Source organism: Nothobranchius furzeri, chromosome 1 (genome assembly GCF_043380555.1).
Source record: "Nothobranchius furzeri strain GRZ-AD chromosome 1, NfurGRZ-RIMD1, whole genome shotgun sequence".
NCBI lineage: Eukaryota > Metazoa > Chordata > Actinopteri > Cyprinodontiformes > Nothobranchiidae > Nothobranchius > Nothobranchius furzeri.
This window is the reverse complement of record NC_091741.1, coordinates 100,191,434-100,210,646: the sequence shown is the minus strand read 5'-3', so window position 1 is coordinate 100,210,646 and position 19,213 is coordinate 100,191,434. Positions and strand designations below refer to the sequence as shown.

Below are 19,213 nucleotides of genomic sequence, written 5' to 3'. Positions count from 1 at the left end.
AATTTACTGATTGTGGTCAGAAATATTAGATCATTTGTACTCTGTTTAAATGTTTTTACAAAGTAAGTTGTGGGTTAAATTTATGAATTTGGGATTCTTCACCCGTTCTCACTCTGTTTTGCTTGTTTTTGACATTTCATTAAGAAACACAAAACGATGATGGCTTTTCTTCTTGTAAAAGTACGAGATATGATGCATCATTTTCAAGTAAACTCAACTGGTAATCTTGTTTGGCACATTAACAACAAAAGTCATTGCCATTTTTAAACGTGTCTTGCTTTAGTAATTAGAAAAGAACGACTAATGCAAGTGTTCTTTGTATTTGCTATACACCACTGTTACCATGTATAGTCAATATGCACTTTGACTAATTAGGAAAATATTGCTTAATACATTTTCTGAATGAAATGTAAACTGTAGCATGACTGAGGCTGTTGACCTGCAGTCTGGGTTGGTTGTTGAGGATGGTGTGGGTAGTCCTCAGAGGCTGCCAAGGCCTCCAGTGCCTGTAAGGTGGACACCAATGCGTCGTCCAGCTCCTGGGCATGGTCTCGGACTGTTCTTGTGGTAACGTTATCAATCAGTGTCACAGGAACATCTTCCTTGGGTTGTGGCTGTTTTACAGAGGCAACTCCAGGGGCAGCACTGGTCAGAGCCTTCCTTCCTCTCTTAGGATCATCCTCATCAGAACTGTTATCTCTGAAGCCAGGTGGTGGGGCAGTGATTGCAGGTGGTGGTGGCTGCAATGTTTCTTCTTTTCCATTTGCCTCCTCCTCATCCTCTTCTTCATTCCCAGGAGGTGGGAGTGCTGTGAGGTCAACAGCTCCTCCATCTCTCGAGGCACATGCACTGGAACAGTGCTTCCCAGAACTCCCACTACTGTTCGCTATTGTTGACAAACCCTCTGCTCTAAGCCTGGCTTTGCAGGAGTCACAGAAGTATCGTGATCCTTTCTTGGACTGACCCATTGTTTGGGCTCTCACTCGAGAACCCGTGTTCTTCACTGCTGGACTCTCTAAAACCACGGCGATTTCTTCTGTGCTCTCCTGTGTTGGATCTGACTTGGTGCGGGGCCTCCCAGAGGGCTCCTGAGAAATGAAATTCTCATTAATGTCCAGTTCAGCCTCAGTGTGCACATGGTGCTCCTGAAGCTGTTGGTGTTCTCGCAGGTGGACATGACACAGGCCCAGATGCTGAGGCTCTGCCGGCACCAGGGCTCTTGAGTTCCCTGACTCTCTGTGCGAGCTTTCCCTCTCCTCCATTCTTCTCCCTCCGCTTTGCAATCCGGTCGCCCCAGAGCGTGGGTGGGGGTGGTGGGAGCTTCTGTAATCTGAGGACAGAATTGTCAGAGCAGTGGAGAGTTTGAGGCGTTAAAAACTATTGGGCACAGAGAAGATCCAGATGGACAAGCAGAGGCAACAGCTGGTGGTCAGATGGTGATTATCTCAGAGATGGATGTTAAAAGCTGAAATTTGTCTGAGGTTGGAGGGTTAGATTCTGATCAAATGTGATGATGTGATGGCAAGATTCATCCTTGATGTAGACTACTAAATGATGTAGCGGATGGCAAAAGATTTGTTCACGTTTGAACACTTAAAGTTTACGATCACACCAAAAAACACAATGCATTTTACAGATTTATTGTGATCTGTCTTGAGAAAAAGAAAAATGACATTCCATTCCATGAGTCAGGACGGAGATGAGAAGAAAGACAGCAGAGGGCGCCATGAGATGGGAGTTCCAGTGGTTGCTACATTGAGTTAGCGGTGTCCATCAGTATCCATGTAGACCAAACACAAAAGGAGACTAGAAAATATTGTCTAACACACAATGTTAAAAGCTGGTGCTGCAAAAAGACATTTTCTCTTGTTCAAATAAAATTTCATGTTTGATTTCCTCAACTTTGTAATAATGTTTCTGAGTTAAATGTTTGTTCATGTGACATGCAACTTTTTACAAGAGTTATATTGCTCATCAAAAGGCAAGTTTAACAGATCTGGACCCTTACCTGGCTTGGTCAGTTGAGACTGACCAAAGCTTCGAACATAAATGGTCCGCTTAGGGTCCACAAACAGCTTGTAGTAACCAGAGATGAGGCATGCAAAGTTACTGGCATCGGGCCATTCCATCAGCAGGACCAGAGGCTGTTAGAGAGCAACAAAGACCATCAGTAACAACGGTGTCACAATTAGCTTCAAACTGCAGAGCAGGTGTTCAAAATTCTACTGAAATTGAAATGTAAATAAAATGTTTCCAGTTAGATATTTCATAGGGTAAATCTTTCAAGGTATTTCATAGCACCTTGGCCTCGTGGATTGACATCTCCACACGGGCCACTCCTTGGCTCTCCCTGTAGAGCTGGATCTTTGATACCCTGCTGAACTCAGCCAGAACTGTTGTGAGGTTATTTTTCAGGTCAATCACATGACTGATTCCATGTCGAGGACCCACCAGTAGCGTCGAGGCAGATTGTTTCTCATCCTGCATGAGAATACAGGTGGTTTCAGGATTATTTGAGCTTCACATAATCTGGGGTTCAATCCAAACCTTCACACTGATACGAACGTGAAATTAAAAGCACTTTTCTGTGCAACTGTTGTTTTCCACATGGTTTAAAAAGCATGCAAGAAAACCTAATGGGGCAAATAATGAAAAATCTTGTCGTTGAATTAATTTGTGGAAATGCACGCATGCACACGCACACACGCACACACACACGCACACGCACACACACACACACACACACACACACACACACACACACACACACACACACACACACACACACACACACACACACGCACACTCACGCACGCACACGCGTGCACACACACACACGCACACACACACGCACTCACACGCGTGCACACACACACACATACACACACGCGCACGCACATGCGTGCACACACACACACACATGCACACACAGACACGTGCACGCACGCACACGCGTGCACACATACACGCACACACACACATACACGCACACACACACATGCGTGCACACACACGCGTGCACACATACGCGTGCACACACACGCATGCGCACGCACACGCGTGCACACACACACACACACACACACACACACACACACACACACACACACACACACACACACACAATAAAATAAAAAGAGTACTACCAGTCCAACAGTTTGAAACAAGATTCCGCCAAAAGGTGGAAGGTCGTTGAGAACGCGCATGTACTGCAGTTTTCCTTGGAGGGGTGGGACCTGTCAGCACAGTAATAATGAGGAAAATCTTCTCTTTGAAAGTGAAATCCTTTTCCTCCTCTCCCTAAATGCTCCTGGGGGCACTGTTGAGCCACAGTTGTTGCTAATAAAGTCTTACGCAACAGTTAACTCTGCAGGGATGAAAGGCTCGCCCAGAGGACTTGTTATCAAGCCAACTAAACCACATGAAACAATACAGTAAAATCTCCTGCATGTAGACAGCAAAATGCTAACATGTGTAAAATAATTTCAGTTAGCAGTGTGCCAATTAGGTAGGAGATCTTTATTTATTTTTAATGCCCTATGAATATAAGAACTGTTTTAATTGATCTGGAGAATGCTTCCAAGTGGAGACACCTTGTTGCCCGTCGGCGGTGGATGTTGGTATGTTTTCAGCAGCTGCGACAGGGTTTTACACACATTCTTCTCCTTCACTGTGGGAAGCAGGGTAAGTGGAAGGAAAGGTTCGAGTCCCCACTCTTTCCTGTGAAAATCGCCGTGGATTTCAACACACAAAGGACAAAAGAGATTGTAACATAGCAGATGACGTTGGCAAGGCAAAAGGAAAAATTGAGACTAGTTTACATTCTCTACAACCCTGAGGTTATCACGGCCATCCTGAGTCTATCACAAGCACAGTGACTCTGCTCTGCTTCTGCAAAAGCAAATTACTTGCAAGGTTGAGGTTTTGAAAATAAATGTGCACATTCAGAGACAGAGATGTAATTTCACAAAGCAATGGATTCTGCAATGGATAACTACCCCGGGAAAATGGTCCTTGAGTAATTGGAATTTTTAATACTGCTGGGATTAATTATTAATCTGTCAGATATTACTGAAAAGGCTTCACTATTGAACTCATTGATATGCTGCCCAGAGTTGTTAATGGACTTAGTTAGTAGACTTACTCAACATATTTGAGAGAGATCTTCTGATTAGGCCGTGCAGAGGACACAGTGATGTAGATATGGAGCGCAGCCAGGCGTAACGTGATGTCAGACTTCCAGTCCATGCTGAAGCGCTCCTTGATGACATCATTGCGACTCTGGGACAACATGACACACTTCTTTGTTTGTGTTCAGCTGATTGCAAGTGAACTTTTTCTTGGAACAGGAAGTCCCAGAATAAATGTAATCTTCAGTTAAATGGTAAAAGAAAACAATTCCTAAACATTAAGATTGGATATGTGAAGCAGACCGCTATGTTGAGAGGCTTTTTGCTGATTCAGGATTTTCTAAACCCCAAATCAATAGAAAGGAATCAACATTTACACCATTCAAAAGAAACGTAAAACACCAACAAGCCTAGTAAAGGAATTTCAAAGCTTTGTCTCCCATGTGTTCCCTGCTGCACTTCAGAGCAACAGATGTCCAACAGTATCAGAGAGACAGAGTGGAGTCTGTTTAAATCCACCCAATAATCCTTTACCTGGATGTAGAGGTACTCAAATGCTGCAGGGTCTCTTCTCAACAGGTCTGCAGGGTCCTTGGGGAAGAAGCAGACGCGGAAGAGACACTTCATCCCTTGGAAATAGGTTCTGTGCACCACCTGAGGAGATGAAGCTTTGTCAGTCAGAGAACGTCTTCAGGCACAGGATCATTTTCCAACAGTGAGACTGACTTCTAAATGTAACGTATGTCGTTGCAGTGCCACGTATATTTGCATCCAGTGTTCAGTCAATGTTACATAAAATCGCACATACATTTATGAACTAGCACTCTTTAAATGTTATCAGTGGGAAAAAAAGACAGAGCTAAAGAATTTGCATCCAAATAATGAAAAGAGCCAACAGGTTTAATTGTCCCAGTTTGTGTAATGGTGATGGGCGCTGTAGGAAACACGAGTAATACTGTGGGAGACAGAAAGTCATTAAAAACACTAAATATGTTTAGAAGTCCTGGACAACCTTTTCTTTTGATTCTTGTTCTTATTAGTGTCACAGTTCTAATCCTCTCAGGCCAGGAACAGCCAGCTACATCTTCACACACTTAAAGCTTATAGCTCTTTTCCATCGCCAGGCCTGGAACGGTCCGGTCTGGTTATTTTTGGACTAGTGTGATCCGGTATGGGTCTAGAACTTTCAGGCGAGCATTTCTATCGCCATCATATCGGCAGGCGGGGTTAAACAAACTGTCATGTGCAATTTTTTAAAGTTGTGCAACTATTCCGTTGGTCCACAGAGCTAAAGACAAACACAAAATGCTAACTACAGCTTCCACATGTGACTCCAGAGTGCAGTCGCTAAGTCCAGAAGCCTGCTTTGCTGCCTCAGCTATGAAAAGCATCCAGCGTGTCATAGCTTCTCCGTGTATTTCTCCTATCCGAAAATAAAATCTGCTCCGGCTGTTTCTGCCCTTAACTATTAACTATTTGGGGCTTTAATTCCTTCATCTTGGCCCGACACTGTGCCGACGTACGCTCTGATCCTTCGGCTGCCATCCATGAGAAAAAGCTACCGATCCGTCTGGCTGCTCCTGTGCACTCTCACGATGACAATGAGAAATGTGTGAAACTCTGAAGGTCACCACTTGCTGACATTTTTTCACATTTCTGTACAGCTAGCAAAAATACAAACAACCGAACTCCGTTCACTTTGCTTGTTGCAAGTAGTGACGTATTTCAGTCAACCAATCGAAACAGAAACATTTGTGACCCGATCCTTCCCATCCCATGCCAGTTTGGGCGATGGAAAAGGCCTATTAGACATAGAGTGGTCCGCACCTTCTTAGTGACTGCAGCAGGAAGGAGGGGCTGCGGTATGGGAAGTGGGCTGCCTGTGAATGCTTTGGAGATCAGGGTTGTCCATAGCAGCTACTTTTTGAAACCCATAAGAATGTGTACTTTAATGTTGGAATTTCCTAAAAACGCTAAATGCCAGAAAAATACGCCAGATTTGCCACTTATTTGAAAGAGTCACTTAATAAGTGTGAAAACTTGATAAATGCATATTGGCAAAACTGATATGAGCCAAATTCAGTGAAATTAAAATAATTATAGAACACAGAACAAAAATAGAAACGTTGAAAAAGTTCACATCAAATTGGTTGATAACAAAGTTAAAGGAGATCAACAAATCTGTCAACAGCCACAGTGTTTACCCATCTAACCAATCTGGGTTTAAGTGATATAATGTTCACCAGATTCGGGTCAACTTAAAAACTTGCTAAACTGAATGTAATCCTTTGAACTGGGGTGGTCAAACATTAAAACATCTAAAAGGGTGGTGCTTAATTCTGGCCCTGCAGGACCACCATCCTGCATGCTTTAGATGTCTCTCTGCACCAACACACACGCTTCAATTGTTAAAGTGCCCTTTCAGCATCCTGTCTACTAATCACCCACTGATTCAGTCAGTTTCCTGGAATAAGAAGAAAACAAATATATAACATGCAGGACAGCAGCCCTCAAGGACCAGTTTTAGATGCTGCTGATCTGAAAGAGGCAGGACAGAAGGTCCAGACCACTCACTGGGAAACACAACTGGTTAAACCTTGAATGTGTAAAAATATTGAAGCGAAACTTTTCTCTTCCAAGGCAAATAAATCATTGCCTGTTTATGCAGCCTCTGTGTGTTCTGCTTGCATATCAAACCTTCCATAAAGTGTTTTCAGGCTGACAAGGTGGAAAGCATCAGTGGCCTCCACTTGTAATTGAACTTTTATAGAGTTTTATGATCTGAATCTCCTGGCACAAAAACGGTTTCGTCTTCAGTTTGGTTGGTTTTTGCATATGGCTCTCTAGACCTGCAGTAATTTGTGCTGATGATGGCGTGAGTCTCATCTTCACATCTTCTGCATTCGCTCCAGATTGTTGGGTTCTTACATGCGTCAGTGGCTGGTTCTCCTGCAACAGATGCAACTTCTGATTCTGGTCCAGACCACCTGCCTCCAGCACCAAAGCAAAGTGTTCAATGTAGCGCAGTGAGAGGCGGTCCTGCAGGGAGGAGATCACATCCTGGAAGGAAACAGACAGAAGCAGTTTAGAGACTTCTATACATTTCCACAGATGAAACACATTTACAACTACCAGACAGAAATGCATTGATTGCGCCTGAAAACCATCCATGTTTGCTGCAATAGGGTTTGTCAAACCATAATCTTTTGAAACATATTTTCCATTTGGGCTCTTTTCTTTTGGTATTACGCTGATTACTTTGAGCCATGTGGAGCTTTTATACAGAATCTTTAGTGAGGGGATCTATTTCAGGAAAATACTGTCTGTGTCGGAACGTGTAGAGCAAAATATTGCTCTTCGGCTGATCATAGCTATCTAGGAATGATGAGATTTTCTCATACCTTCATTCCAAAATGCACAGAGAGCACTATCTAAAGAAAAACTCCTTTCTTATCACCTCTAAGAGAAGGCTTTGCCTCTGGACAAAGTTTTCTAACTTCTCCTGTCCTTGGAACATTGCAGAAAGATGGGCTGTCAAACAGCTTTCATTGCCATCATATGTCACTGTAATGTTGCTGTTGATGTCAGCATGGAGGCTCGTTAAGAGCGCTTGCTAAGGATTAGCTTTTCATTATGAATCTAAAACAGCTCTCTGCAAGAAACAAGGATAAGTCATTAAAAGAGAATTGACATGTGCGGTTTTTGTTTAATGACACCGCAGAAATACACACAATCAAGCGACGGACTCGCTGATAGGAGCTTCTTTACTTGACAAGAGGGTCTAATGGGCGCACCGCCGGGTTTCCTATTGTGGCATTGATTTAATCTGTGGCACTGTATTATTGATCTGAGCTTTCTTATTGTGCCCAAATTCCATTTAATTAGTCTGACAGGAGAAAGCATAGTCTATCTTTCCTTAAAAGTGCCTGAGCGTCTCCCTCCACCCCTCATGAGCAGGAGGGAGATTTGTGAAATCTAACAGAGTCCATTTTAATAACTCTAATAGGAGACATCAGCCTGATCTTAGGGGACTGACACTGAGTCAGAAATGGCATCTTCCACTCCATCCGTTGCTGTCTTCATGACCTTATTGGCATTAAAGATTTTTTTTGTGAACCAGAAACTGAGGCCTAGTCCACACGTAGCCGGGGTTTTTTAAAAACGAATATCCGCCCCTCCAAAAACTTGCATCCACACCACTGCGTTTTAAAAAAACTCTGTCCACACGTACCCGGATAAATACGTTGTTAAGGGCATGCCAGACCTGTAGGCGGCAGTACTTCCCCCGTTCTTAACCTCGTCCTTCATCTGTGGTCTTCCGCAAGGAGCAGTAATTCCGCTTGCAAAAACAAACAAGCAAAAGCGCTTGGACAATTAATAAAGCGAGCGCAGCTCTGAGGGCATCCATGCTGTCGGCTAGTGTAAACACAGGTCGCACACGTGATGTCAGCATTTTTTTGTCGCGGAAAGTGACGTTGCAGACCTTAAAACTCCGGTTGTGTCTGTCCACACGCAGACACCCAAAACGGAGAAAACGCAGATCTTCATTTTGGCCGGAGTTTTTAAAAAGATCCGTTTTCATGTGAACAAACTCTGTTTTCGTGTGGATGACAGGCCAAAACGTAGAAAAATATCTACGTTTTGGCAGATCCCCAGCTACGTGTGGACAGGGCCTGAAAAGATAATAAAAAGTTGTTTTTCTTTGTCTTTTCTCAAAATTGTTAGGTAGCCCAACAGGTCTATTTCATTTATTATTTCCATATACCAAACCTTAATGTGTCCTTTTGGGCTCATAATAGATGTAGAGGGATTTTGCTTTAAAATATTAGAAATCAATGCAGATTAATTTATGTCAAAGAAAAAAACACCATTGTTTTATTTATGGAGTTTTTCAACATGGTGAGACCACAATCATTGATTCCTTTGTCAAAATGACTGGTGGTGCTTGAAGCTGTAAACACACTTTTGATGCAGGATTTCCAGAGCCTTTATTCGACCATGCATTTCTTATTTCCAGATACATAACTCCAATGACAATTTCTCTTTATTTTCGTCTTAAACACCCCCTGATGAATGAGTTTGATCATATAAAAGCCAAATGTTGGGTTATGATGATCCATGGGAAGCTTAATTTGTCTCACCCTCATCTAAAGTGAATGAGAGTCAGAGAATGGCTTTCTTTTTCTTCTTGCTGCATTAATAATCAAGTTGTCAATTTATTTTAAACTTTATTGCAACACAAGACCAATATTAACAAACACAAAACTGGCGTGTACTAGATTATAATGTCAATTTCATAAATTTAGTTCTAGAAGAAAGATTAGTCAGCTTTACTGCTAGAAAGTGTATGTAAAGAAGAATTTATATCAGTTTAGTTGAGCAACTTACTCTGATTATACAAGATCAAGATGGTTCACGAGACTCGAGCCAGGAGTTAAAGTCAAGTCCAGACTCTTGAAGAAAGTGTCTGTCTAATGGCCTGGGTGGGCAATCCTGGTCCTCAAGGGCTGCTAACCTACACGTTTTAGTGTTTTCCCTGTTTCAACACACCTGATTTCAATCAGCAGGTGATTAACCAGCTTCTGCAGACCTCGATAAGCTGGGAATCAACTGTGTTGGAACTGGGAAACAACAAAACGATGCAGGATACCGGCCCTCGAGGACTGGAGTTACCCACCCCAGGTCTAACCCCTACTTCCCACTGGAAGCATCAGCAGCGTGGAATGGCACTGGAATATCACTGCTTCAAATAGAATCCATTATAGTCTATGGGGGTGATTCAAACCAGCTGCAACGCGAAAAATTACAGGCGTGTCCCAGAAGCGACTCACCACACCGCTAAACATGGACGTAATTTTGGGGGGGACAGGGGGGACATGTCCCCCCCACTTTTTCCAAAATCAAGTTTTGACCCCTGCACTTTTTACCATCCAAAAACAATATTACGCTATATTAAATTGACACTGGTTGAGCTCTAAGACCAAGCGGAAAACAGCCGTTTGTGTTGAAACCTGTTTCCCATTAGAGCATTCTGTAAAGACCCCCCCCCCCCCCCCCGTGTCCCCCCCACTTCTCAAGTGAAAATTACGTCCATGCCGCTAAAGATGGGATCGGGATCTATTTTTGCCGTCCGGCCATGGGACATGTCAATTTCAACAGTTAACATCTGGCTAGGCAGGAAAAACCTCCTGTAATTTTCAAAATAAAAGATTATTGCAGCAATGCGATTTTATACATAGATTATGTCAAAACATGTGACTTAACAGCTCATTTACTCCCTGCATTGCTCCAGAAGTGCAAATAAGTGTTTTCATGGCTTTAATCCTACCCTATCCTCCTAGCAGTGGAGAGGAAAAACATATGACTTTAAGTTGGCTCTGTTATCCACTCTGCTGTGGTCTGTTGGGGTGCAGGCAGCTCTGACCGAGACAGGAAATGGATGCGTACCACAGAATTTTAAGGTTGCTGTAATCAAACCTTTACTTAAAAAACCTTCTCTGGATCCAGATGACCCAATGAATTATAGACCAATATCTAACCTTCCATTTTTATCCAAGGTCCTGGAGAAGATAGTGGCCAACCAAGTATGTCAGCATTTAAACACTAATGATCTGTTTGAGGAATTTCAGTCTGGTTTTAGAGAGTATCACAGCACTGAAACTGCGTTAGTGAGGGTTACAAATGATATTCTCATGGCCTCAGATAAGAATCTTGTGTCTGTTCTAGTCTTGTTAGATCTCAGTGCTGCCTTTGACACAGTTTATCACAATGTTCTTTTAGAAAGACTTGAACATGTTGTAGGGATCAAAGGAGCAGCGTTAGGCTGGTTTAAATCCTACCTGTCTGATAGATTTCATTTTGTAAATGTACATGACAAGTCTTCATACTCCAGGGTTACTTGTGTAGTTCCACAGGGTTCAGTGCTTGGACAAATTATTTTTACTATTTATATGCTCCCAGTTGGTAAAATCATTAGACAGCATGGGATAAACTTCACCTGTTATGCTGACGATACTCAGTTATATTTATCCATTAACCCTGATGAACCTAATTGGTTAGTTAGATTACAGGCTTGTCTTGAGGACATAAAAAATTGGCTGACTCAAAACGTTCTGCTTTTAAATCAAGACAAGACTGGTGTTGGTGTATTCGTGTGTCTGCTCTGTTTTCTCGATCCACAGTGAGTCGTGGAGGATGGCTGCTTATATTGAGCCAGGATCCTCTGGAGGTTTCTTCCTGTTAAAAGGGAGTTTTCCTCTCCATTGTCGCTGCATGCTTGCTTAGTATGAGGATTGCTGTAAAGCTACTGACACTAGTCAGTGACTCGATGCAGTTTGCTAGGTTCCTTATATGGTAAACTTTTTTCTGATTGGCTTAATGAACTGACCTGTATTGGAATGTTTGCTATGTGAAGTGCCTTGAGACGACTCTTGTCGTGATTTGGCGCTTTATAAATAAACTTGAATTGAATTGAAGAGACTGAACAAGCTAGTTCACAATGCTAGCTCAGTTGTGAGCTGCCCACCGGATTCAGTTAAGGAGATGTGTGAAAAAAAGATGCTGGGGAAGATGACCTTCATCCTAAAAAACCCCTCCCAGTGTTCCACTGTGGAGGCCATGGACAGCTCCTTCAGAGGCAGACTGAGACATTACAGATGTAAAACAGAATTCTACCGTAGGTCTTTCATCCCCCTCTGCAGTAAGAGAGTATATAACTCATCAGTTTAAACTGTACGGCTATTATCCTGTTACACAATAACACCAATGCAATATTCAGTATGTGTTCAATACTTGTTCAATACCAGATTTACATAGTATGTCCGTGTCTATTGCAGTATGCTGCATAGTGTTGGAACCCACATTTTTTCTTTTTTTATTTGTGTTTTTTAGCGGTTGAAAGTTACAAATCTAGACTACTGCCAATGTATATATACTTGTACCTTTGTTATTATTTTACTTCAAATAATTCTCTTAAGTATTTGTGCTGCTGTAACAAGGGAATTACCCTACTGTGAGATCAGTAAGGTCTATTGTATTGTATTGTATTGTATTGTATTGTATTCTATTCTATTCTATTCTATTCTATTCTATTCTATAGTGATAGTAAAAGTGATCTCTTTCTTTTTGGTGTAATGGCGGATGGCATAAACAAACCGTGACTTTTAAAGTCTCAAGGGATTTTGTGACCTTGCGAGTCCAACGAGGAGCACAGCAGAGAAGCTGCTCTGCGTCTGAGATTCTCCCGATCTGTACTGGCGTGCATCAAAGCTCGCAAGTAAACCGTTCTGCTGCCATTCCACTCCGCAGATGCCTCCAGCGTGAAGTAGGGGTAAAGCCTAATTTGTAATTCTCCGTCAGCTCCACCAGGGAGAGAAACGCGAGCACGGACGGAGACAATTTGACCTCATACTTCTCCATCTCCTGGGGACTGTTGCAAAGGAATTCATAGCTCAACTCTGTCCATCCTTGTGAGCCTACTGGAGATCCCTCGAACAGATGGATAATGGTGTTGCGTGCGTCCGTTCCAACGGAGAAGCATAAATTAGGCTTAAGTCAGGTCATGAGTCTTTGTTTTTAAGACTTAAGGACTTTAAAAATGTGTCTCAAACTGGAGCTCACATCTCCTCTGCTTTCATCTATACACTAATATGAAACATTTGAGTCACATTTTCAACCAAAAGTTGTCTTTGTCTCCTGAGGAAATGATAAATGACCCGCACTTGTATAGTTCAGAGTCAGAGGATGCCACAGTGCTTTACACTGCAGTGTATCATTCATCCATTCACACACACATTTGCACCGCTGATGGTGGTAAGCTGTAGCCACAGATTTCCTGGGGCACCCTGATAGAAGTGAGTCTTCTGAGCACAGGTGGCGTCAGTTCCAAGGACACAACGGCAGAATTCTCAGTCGGGATCGAACTTGCAACTTTCCGATTACTGGACAACCTGCTCTACCTCCAGCTACTGCTACCTCTAGACCTGTGCTGGAAGGCCCTGAAGAAATTGCATGCACTGTTTATTGCAGATTATTGTACTAAACCTTATTTTTCCTCATTTTCATTTGATGTTTAAAACCCTTTATTCAGCAATGTAAACAAAACCTGAGAAATCATCATTTCTGGTGTGAAATCATAGATCAGTGCTGACAACCGCCACGTTACTGCTGGAACTCTGCTGTTTCACACATACCCTGACAGTGGTGCGGCTATCAAACGTGAAAGACTTAATCTGTCCATTCTCCAGGAACACCTTCAACACATTTGGTATGAGCAGCAAGGAGTCGTCCTTAAGCATTGTCTGAAAGAGATCGAAGGAGAAAGCAGCCTTGTTTAGACTTAAAAGACTGCGATAATGTGTTTAAAAAAAGGTGAGCAGGAATAAACACAATTAAGTGTCACGGCTGGCCTGACTAAACAGTGAAAATCAATAGAAAGTAGAGGAGAAAAACACAAAACTAAAGATGTTTGGTGTGAACAAGTAAAAAGAAAGAGAAACCTGAGAAGGGCACACACTGTGCCTTAGCATGGCCACCCCATTCATTGTATCATGATCAAAGAAGGGATTATTCACTTTCTCTGGTCTACCCATTTAATATTTTTGCCATGCAAAGAAAATGTGATGGTGGGATTTAAAGCATTCCTCACAGAATTGAGTGAGAGTAGAAGCTGGATCTGAGATTATTGCCTTCACTCAAAACACCCTTAAAGAGAAAAGTTCTGTCTGGCTTGGATGAGTTGAAACAGGAACTTTCCTCTCACAGCCACCCTTTTTTAATCTGGCCTAGGGATTTTTAAGAAAATGACTCGGTTTTCAGAATGTGTGATCAAAAGAAAAGCGGCCATCCTGATGTAATAAGACAGAGTTGCATGCCAATGCAATAAGGGGCAATGATGCAGCAGCAGCCTCTTACAGCCATCATCTGAAACGCTTGGCCTGGTCCAATTTAATCTGAGTTTATGATGAGATTTAAGGAAAAAACTGAAACAAGGGAGAAGATTTGAATGCAGGAACATATCTACAAAGATTTATTTATTTGAAACAGAGAGCTGAGTCCACAGCAGACGCCCAGCAGACTGCTTTAGAGAACTTAAGATGTGGAAGCGCCCAACAAGCTGTGCTTATTTAGCAACTGGAAATGACTAAAGTCGGTGTGAAAATGAACTGCTCTTGTTTTTGTTGTGTTTTCTGATCAAATCTTTAATCTCTCTGTGGTCACATGACACCATTTAGGTACATTTGGGTACTTTCATGCCCGTGTCAGCAGGATGTGAGACGAGCTGAACTTACGGAGTCTGGGTCGCTGATAGACACTTGCTCTGAAAAGCGCACTTTAGGCGGATTCGTTCGCAGGCGGGCCTTCTTGGCTGCACTTATGAAGGCAGATTTGGGTGACTGAGGATGATAAGAAAGAAAACGAGTAATTATGTGAAATAACATCAGCTGAAGGTGAAATTTAGGATCCAGTATAAACCAGTGAGAAACAAGTGTTGGGAGCACTGCCCAAGGCACAGTGGACTGAAACCTTGACGTGGATGAAGGGTGTAGTAACTTAACTCAAGAGTAACTTGTTTCAAGCACAGCAAAGAGCACATCGTTTCATAAGTAAGATGCTAACACCAGCATTGTCAGCTGCATTCTTGTTACAGAAGACAAAATAAACATATCAGAATTAAGATGTTTCTCCTGTTTGAATGCGAGGTAGCATTTGCATTAATCACAGCTAGCTGATACAGGAAGTTAGAAAAATAACAGTTTAAAATTTACATGAACAATTCCTTCAAAAGCAAGTCACAGGGACTGTCTGATCATTTATTTTCAACGTTTCCATGTCATTTATCATTTTAATCCATCTTTGTTTTTTGCCCTATAAGGTCTATTTTTGTATAAACACATTGAGGGACATGTTGACATGGCCCAAGGGCCTTTTCTGGCCCCGAGGCCTTTCCTTGCCCATGTGTGCACTAAATGCCAGAATAGCAGTGACCTTTCTTGTGCGTTTGGTTAGAAAGCTGCCAGATGACAAATGCAAGAAGGTTTTTTTATGCTTATCATTAGCAAACATCTCAAATATGCAGAACTGTTTGAGAATAGTTTAGATGTATGCTCAAGTTCATCTGAGCTTCTTAAATACACATTTCTTATATTCATAGTTCTTTTTCATGCAACAAACAAACTAATATCTTGTTATCCAGCTAGATAAATGGTCCATTTTTATCGTCTCCGTGAGGACGAATCCATCCACATTCAACCTTTGTCTAATGAAGTCTCACGTGGGTGTTTATGTGCCCACTTGGAGTTGTTCTGAGGGGCTACCAGAAAAGAAATAAACCCGTTGTGTGCAGCAAGGTCATGAATATTAATGCATCCCTTCAGTCTGTTAGTGTGGAACCGAAAACTGCACAATATTTTTTACAGTATGATTCAAACTGGAAAGAAAGAGTCATAAGTGATGGCGACTGAGAGATGTCTTGAGGGAGAAGAGGATGAAAGAGGACGAGCGCCCCACTACCTGATGGGGCTGCAGCACAGTGAGAACTATAGTGTCTTTACAGCGTCTGTGGAGAGACATGGGAGAATGGAGTGGGTTAGACAATGCCACAGACACCACAAAGCTTACAGAGGAGTTTATCTCTGCTGGTTTCTTGCCCTCTTTAGCTGCAGAAAAGGACTGACTCATCCTCAGGTTTGTGCTGATGTAACACATCACCTGCAGTAAGAAACACTTTGTTCCTTTTCATCCAAACACTTTACCTGAGTCTTTTATTGTGTTCCCATTTGCTGCTAGTCACCTGGCCTGTGGGACTCCTTCCTATCCCCTCCCCTCTTCCCTCCCTCCCTCCTGGGACAATAAAGGATGTTACCTTACAAGGTCTATGACTCTCTCTCGGGGCGCGTCGCTCACCGTCTCTTCGTTAATGGCCAAGATCTGGTCTCCAGGGAGCAGATTTCCAAAGGAGGGGCCGTCTAAGCAAAACGTGCACACATATAGAGTGAAAGTGAATTTAAAGCCACGGTGCTTCATCTACTCTGCTGTCATCTTCCTCACATACATGTGCACTAACCAGCAGAGACGGAGCGTACAATGACAGGCCTCTGGCTGCCTGCTATGAAGCCAAAGCCTTGAAGAGGGTGGCGCTTGATGGTGACCTGTCGAGCTGAGGGAGGACTTAGGGCACCATTGTCCATACCATCCTGGCTCTCCTCTAACATGTCAGGGCTGTAGGTTACACACAAATGCATGACTGATCAACACCATGGCTCAGAGTACATGTTAGGAATAGCTCATACTGCATCAAATTGTAGCTTAATATTGGCACATCTTTCTTTTGCTTTGCTTTTTAAAATTTTTAAAAAACTTTTTTAAGGTCAGTTGGCTGTGTTGGCCATTTTAAAAGGAACTGACTCTGAAAGGTGAATGTAGAGGGGCATCCAGTGATAGTTTAATTAAGATCAGTACAGCCACTCATGAGATATTTAGCAAACAAAGACAGCCAACTCCAAAGGCTAACGATTGGCATGACTCTTCATCACTAAAACACCCAATTTTAGCTCAAAATCTGCAACTTAAAGTAGCTATCTGGAGCTTTCCCCTGTCAGGAATAATGTATGATTTTTCAGAAATCCATAATAGTGACTGTCTTATCATGTACTGTGATATAATAAAGGAAATGCCTTTTTTTGGTGCTAAGCCCCACCCCCTGTCCCGGAGAGCTCCATCCAATAAAAACCTTCTTGCCCATCATTTGCTTTTTAGCATAGGGGAATAAGAACCAGATATGTAACGATACGGAAAACCAGTATTTATGAGTATTATTTACCTGCCACATGCATTCGTTTGTCCATCCTGGACCTTTGCCATTCCCTGAGAGGAGGGAGCAACATGGGACAGGATTGCGTTGCAAGGGCTGATCTCTGTTCTGCAATCATTCACCTGCTCGACAGACACAAACCAAGAGGAAAAGAACAACAAATGAGTGACATGTGCTGCTTCCTTCTCTGTGAAAGTTCATTCAGACTTCCTGCACGTTGGTGTTCTCTTGCTAAGGTACACGAGGAAAGCACAAATCGAGCACTGACACAGAAACACATTTACTAGAAGTATCTGATAGTTGAGACATGCCTGCAGAAAACTGCAATCATGAGAACTTCCAACAAAATCCACACAGAGGAACTAACACATTACGGTTTCTGATTCGGACAGTTTCTGCCCGCGTGGACACGGATGCCGTGAACCACACATGCTCTTTTACAGATGCCTGTGTGGGTGGCCGTGAAAGCAAGACCACTGATCGAGAGCAAGTGTGTGTGTGGCATGTGAGTGGCTGTGTTTTGCAGCAGAAAAAATAAAATCATTGTCAGCCAGATATCTGATGATTGCTGACTCAAGATTAGACACTAATTGTAATGCTAATGGTGCAGATGGGCTAAAAAGAAAGAAATAGGTAAAGAGCGTGGTACTACGATTGGAGATTATTATTCAGCGTTACGTCGTTGAGAGCAAACACTTTTCTGAGGGCCACAGACGGCCAGCAGAGAGGGAGGGATAGCCACAATAGTCAATACTTTAGATTCATATTCGTGTCAGCTGTTGAGCCTGATAACAGAGGCTTGAAGGGGAACATGGCTCATTTATTATTCCACTGATGCATTACTGATCTCTACCTTGTGTCAGAGTATCAGAAGAGCTTTGATGTATCGTAGCTAGGTGTCATTCTGAGCTCAGTCTCTAACTAAAAATCCATTACATCACACACACACTTTGAATTTCAATGCAACAAATAATAAATCAACCACATCTGAATACAACTTTTATTATGACTTCCAGTGAGATGAGGCACCTATATCAAAGGTGCATACTGGCAAACAAATGAAGCCGTTGTTGTTTGTTCAGCCTCTAAAAATGAATGAACATGTTTTTGATTCTTCCAATGGTTTCTGGCAGAGCTCATTTTCCCCATTCATCCTCCTCTCTGTCTGTTCTAATGTCATTCTTTCCCCACCATCTGTTACTGGAAGCAAACCCACCCTGTTGCATCCCACCGAGCGTTTGGTGTGTGAGGCATGAACAACTGGTGCGTGTGATTTTGGAGACACCTCAGTACCTCTTTAGTAACAGAAAAAAGTCTGATTTTAGAATTTAGTGAGGCGGCAGCGACCTCACAGAGATGTAAGCAGATTCAGAACGAACCTGAACCTGAACACTGACACCAACACGACTGGTAATTGCCTGTTTATTGCGGGGTTGTTGACACAAGTGCAGAATAGCTTTAAAATCCCCAGAATAATTTAGTTTCAGCATTTATTACAAGTGATGAGGTGGAACGTAACAGATGGGAGAGTAATGAAAGTAGCCGGCGGACACGGTGGGCTACGCGTCTGCAAAGATAAACAGCTACTCAGCACAGCGGCCAACCTTTCACTGCGAGAAGACACAGAGGAATTCTGTCGAGAAATGAGCCCCAAGGGCATCGGCAGGCCTTTTCCGTTGCTATGACTACAGCCTGAGCATGCTCGCCGAGGCTCCAGAGGATGGGTTGGTGGGTGGATGAGAACAGTGATGTGGCCACTAAGAGTGAGACGGTCGAGCAGACGCTCTTTGATGGCCTCGCAGCAGCCGTGGGCTGAAGCCAACATTTAAACAGGCAGCAGAGGTCGTGGCTTCACACACCTGCTCTGTTCCCGTGTCAGGGTCTGCAGCAGCTCACGAGCCTCAGGGCATGGAGCACTGACCTTTAACTTTTTACCCCTCTGGGCCTAAACGCTCACAGCTTCATCTGTGATACTGAAGTTCACTCAACGGGAACTGCAACCAAGCGTGGACCAACGTTCAGTGCAGCTCACAGGAGAAGCAATGCAATCTTAATTAGAATCCTCATTCATTTATGGCATTTTAAAGGTTTGCTACTATAATTAATATCATGTTTATCTGAAGGGCAACAAAATGTCAGACGTAAACAAACAAGGCAGCGTCATAACAGAGCTGGGAAGGAGTGAAAGAAGGAACTAAGGCTCTGCATGGGATTATCAACAGACCTGCCAGTGTCACAAATCGTCCTTTAAAAATGTGATGCCACACATTGT

The 19,213-nt window shown here is 42.8% G+C and overlaps 1 protein-coding gene across 6 annotated transcripts in view; it reads right to left on the bottom strand.

Moving 5' to 3' along the window:
* frmpd3 (FERM and PDZ domain containing 3) overlaps nucleotides 1-19,213 on the bottom strand; it is a 186,320-nt gene that overhangs the window by 5,855 nt on the left and 161,252 nt on the right. For 4 of the 6 annotated variants that reach the window (XM_054738961.2, XM_054738960.2, XM_054738962.2 and 1 more), the window contains 14 exons: nucleotides 16,951-17,063; nucleotides 16,195-16,349; nucleotides 15,994-16,096; nucleotides 15,642-15,687; nucleotides 14,420-14,524; nucleotides 13,322-13,429; nucleotides 7,059-7,190; nucleotides 4,665-4,784; nucleotides 4,145-4,281; nucleotides 3,594-3,720; nucleotides 3,147-3,236; nucleotides 2,302-2,481; nucleotides 2,009-2,144; nucleotides 440-1,330 (listed from right to left, as the gene is read on the bottom strand). In XM_054738961.2, coding sequence (XP_054594936.2) covers nucleotides 440-1,330; nucleotides 2,009-2,144; nucleotides 2,302-2,481; nucleotides 3,147-3,236; nucleotides 3,594-3,720; nucleotides 4,145-4,281; nucleotides 4,665-4,784; nucleotides 7,059-7,190; nucleotides 13,322-13,429; nucleotides 14,420-14,524; nucleotides 15,642-15,687; nucleotides 15,994-16,096; nucleotides 16,195-16,349; nucleotides 16,951-16,991 — 2,371 coding nt within the window. In that variant the 5' untranslated portion in view covers nucleotides 16,992-17,063. Of the gene's footprint in view, nucleotides 1-439; nucleotides 1,331-2,008; nucleotides 2,145-2,301; nucleotides 2,482-3,146; nucleotides 3,237-3,593; nucleotides 3,721-4,144; nucleotides 4,282-4,664; nucleotides 4,785-7,058; nucleotides 7,191-13,321; nucleotides 13,430-14,419; nucleotides 14,525-15,641; nucleotides 15,688-15,993; nucleotides 16,097-16,194; nucleotides 16,350-16,950; nucleotides 17,064-19,213 lie in introns of those variants that run through there. The other 2 variants (XM_054738967.2, XM_054738966.2) reach the window with 2 other exon arrangements.